Source organism: Urocitellus parryii, chromosome 12, assembly GCF_045843805.1.
Source record: "Urocitellus parryii isolate mUroPar1 chromosome 12, mUroPar1.hap1, whole genome shotgun sequence".
Lineage (NCBI taxonomy): Eukaryota > Metazoa > Chordata > Mammalia > Rodentia > Sciuridae > Urocitellus > Urocitellus parryii.
Genome location: NC_135542.1, coordinates 44,068,481 through 44,071,861, shown reverse-complemented (window position 1 = coordinate 44,071,861; position 3,381 = coordinate 44,068,481). Strand labels below are relative to the sequence as shown.

The 3,381-nt window shown below is 45.5% G+C and overlaps 1 protein-coding gene across 7 annotated transcripts in view; it reads right to left on the bottom strand.

Annotated features, from left to right (window-relative positions):
• Positions 1-1,346: 1,346 nt before the first annotated feature.
• The window catches only part of LOC113200296 (delayed-rectifier potassium channel regulatory subunit KCNS3), a 44,846-nt gene continuing 42,811 nt past the window's right edge, over positions 1,347-3,381 (bottom strand). For all 7 annotated transcript variants that reach the window (XM_077791774.1, XM_077791771.1, XM_077791773.1 and 4 more), the window contains one exon: positions 1,347-3,335. In XM_077791774.1, the coding sequence (XP_077647900.1) occupies positions 1,801-3,279 (1,479 nt within the window). In that variant the 5' untranslated portion in view covers positions 3,280-3,335 and the 3' untranslated portion in view covers positions 1,347-1,800. The remainder of the gene's footprint in view (positions 3,336-3,381) is intronic.

Sequence of the window (3,381 nt, the reverse complement as noted above, 5' to 3'; positions counted from 1 at the left end):
CTGCTAGGGATGCTGTAAGGAATAAGAGATTATAAGGGTACATAAAGCACTTGCTTAAATAGTCTATTATTATGATTAGTATATTGCTGCTGCTGTTACTGCTACTACTGCTGTTACCAAGCAAACGGTATTAGTTGCTACACGACTCATCAGGTAATCCTTAAAATAACAGGATCCCACATTTTACTGCTAGGCCTCAAAACTACATCTGTGTCACTATCAAGAAGGCATTTGGGGTGATAAGAGGGATTTTTAAAAATATATTTTTTAGTTGTTGATGTATCTGTATTTTTTACTTATTTATCTGTGGTGCTGAGGATCGAACCCAGTGCCTCATACATGCTAGGCAAGTGCTCTGCCACTGAGCCACAACCCCCAGCCCAGATTTTTTTTTTTTTTTTTTTTTGATGGGCAGGGAATGACACACACATAGTGTGTAAATAACCTGCAGATTTGAAGTGACCATGAACCCTGTTTCGTTATATCCGTCTCAGGTGTTACAGACACACAAGAGGAGGGATGAGTTGAAGAGGTACTAGGAACCTGCAAACAACACCCCTTTCTCAGAGACATGCATCTGCAAACATAAAAGTTGGATAATGAGTCCATATGGCTCCTCCATTCGCAAGAGCTCAGGAAAGAACGGTGTCGCTGTTCATCTCCAGAATCAGGACTTGAGCTAAATTCTCTCCATGCAGGATAGCATTGCTCTGTCCCTTCTCTGACGATTATCACGTGTTTCTTCTTTCACAGTGAGGGACTCCTAGGTAGAAGCAGTGATTGCCTTCTCTGCCACTATTTGTAAACCTTGGCCAGCCACTGGGATAGCTAGATCCTTTCAGTGATTTAGGTTTTGTTCTTGTGGCCATAATGAATCACTTCTGCGTCTTTGTACAACACTTCCCCTTCCTTCCACTCCCTGAATGTGTCTCTGCCTGTGAGTGTGTAGGTTTACTCTTCTCTACATAATTTTCAGGTAATGCGGGTTCATCCTAGCAGTAGACATTATTGTAAAATTCAAAATATATACTGGAAATGTACCTGTAGGGGTACCTAATTCATTCCTATGTCCTGAATACCTGCATGTTTACTTGGCCTACAGTATGGCTTAATCTTGGACCTGTTCTTCTACCTGCCAAGAGTCAATTGAACAAGAACTAGCATATTATTGGTGGGTGTCCAAAATTCAAATACATAAAGAAAAAGCACTCTTGATATTTGGAAAAAAAACAAAAAACCTTTTCCCTTCCAAACTAATTTTAGACATACTGAAATGTACTTACTCGACATAAAAACATGCAAACAAGACATTCTCCATACTGAATTAGGAAGTTTATTAAGCTCCTAATCTCCATGTCTAGGATGTAAACATGGATTTACATGCATTGTCTCATTTTGTGGATCTTACATGCATGTAGTCTTCATCAGCTGGACCTCGGAGTCTACTTGTCAGTAATTTACAGTTAGCTCAATGTGAGTAAATGGCAAATACAGGATGATGCATAAGCCGAAACAAAACTCCCACCCAATATCATTTACTTTGTTTTTGTTTTTTTTTTTCCAAAACCATATCACAACTCTCTCTTGTAAAAAATAAATTTCAGAACGAGGCATTTCATTGACCTCACTGAGAAAAATAAAGATAATTCTATCATTTCAGAATTCAGCAATGAATGTCCAACTATGGCTAAAAGGTACGCCCTGAGAATTAAATGAATTTAACAAACCCATTAAGGTTTATAAAGCTGTGTTAACCTAATGTCAGGAAGGGGCACAAGATACAGGCACAAATGTCCCTGCTCATTTTGCTGTGCAATTCTCCAAGGATGCGGTGTTATAAACATCCTCATTGTCTTCAATGCTCGAAGCGTCTGTGGAATCGGGATCGCTCACCACGATGCCCACGGAAGAGAGACTGGTAATGAAGGCATGCACCCGCTGTGCATAAATGTCCCTAATGTTAAAGTAAGGTAGCTCATGACACTTCTCCGGTGGGTCCTCACTGCACTGGTCCACATCAATGTCCTTTTGCTTCTGGTAGTACTTGGAAAACTTGTTGAAGATGATGGTGATAGGAAGGGCCACCACCAATATGCCGCAGATGATGCACGTGCTGGCGATAATCTTCCCGGCCAAGGTGACAGGATGGGTGTCTCCATAGCCCACGGTGGTCATGCTGATGGTGGCCCACCACCAGCAGACGGGGATGCTGGTGAGGCTGGATGTGTGGTCATCTTTCTCCACGGAGTAGATCAGCACGGAGAAGATGGAGATGCCGACAGACAGGAAGAGAAGCAGCAGCCCAACTTCATGGTAGCTGTGTCGCAGCGTGGCCCCCAGAGACCGAAGTCCTACGGAGTGCCGGGCCAGCTTCAGAATTCGGAAAATCCTCATAAGGCGAAGGATCTGGACCACCTTGCCCATGTTCTCAATGTCCTCGCTCTCTTCTTCCTTGGTGTCGACCGCCAATGTGGCATAGAAAGGAATAATGGAGACAAAGTCAATTATGTTCAGAGGATTCTTCCAGAATTTCTTTTGACAGGGAGCAGCAACCAGCCGGATGGCAAGCTCCCCAGTGAACCAAGCGATACAGGCGATCTCCACACCCTCCAGCACAGGGTCGTCCACCTCCCCATCCTCATTCTGGAACTCCGACATGCTGTGGACACACATGGCCACTATGGAGGCCAGCACCACGCTCAAGGAGGAGATGGCAATCAGCTTGGCAGACAGGCAGTACCCAGGGTTTTCCATTCGGATCCAGATTTTCTTCCGGAGCTGACCGAATCGCAGCTGGTCAAACTTCTCCAGCTCTTTCTCAAACAGAGAGGACTCTTCAAACGAGGAGTCGGTGCTCACGTCGTTGCTTTTCTGGTCCCAGTCCTTCTCGTGGTTTTCCTCCTTGCGTTCCTGGTAGCGACCACTGCAACAGGAGTCAATGAAGAGCTCGTTGATGCCCCAGTACTCGATCTCCTGGCAGAAAGAGAACACACACAGCTCCTCCATGACGTGCAGCTTCCCTGTGTAGTAAAAATTCAAGACATATCTGAACAAGGAGGGGTTCCGGTCAAAATAGTACTCTTTATCGGCCACGCTGTAATCATCACACAGTTCCAGGATGGCCTCCTCGGAGTGGCAGGTGAGCAGCTTCCCCAGTCTGGTGTGAGGGAACCTCAGGAGCGTGCTCTGGTCAACAGACTGCTTAAAGCCCCCCACGTTCAAGTTGACAAGTTCCTCGTCTTGTCCAGGGCGATGGAAAAACTCACCAAACACCATCATGGATCCAGGAAGTTGAGAGCTGGCTGGGAAGGGGGACGAGGACGATCACGAGGCACCTGGAAGGAGCACAGGATGGCATTAGCAAGGAGTCCCCCTGTGCTT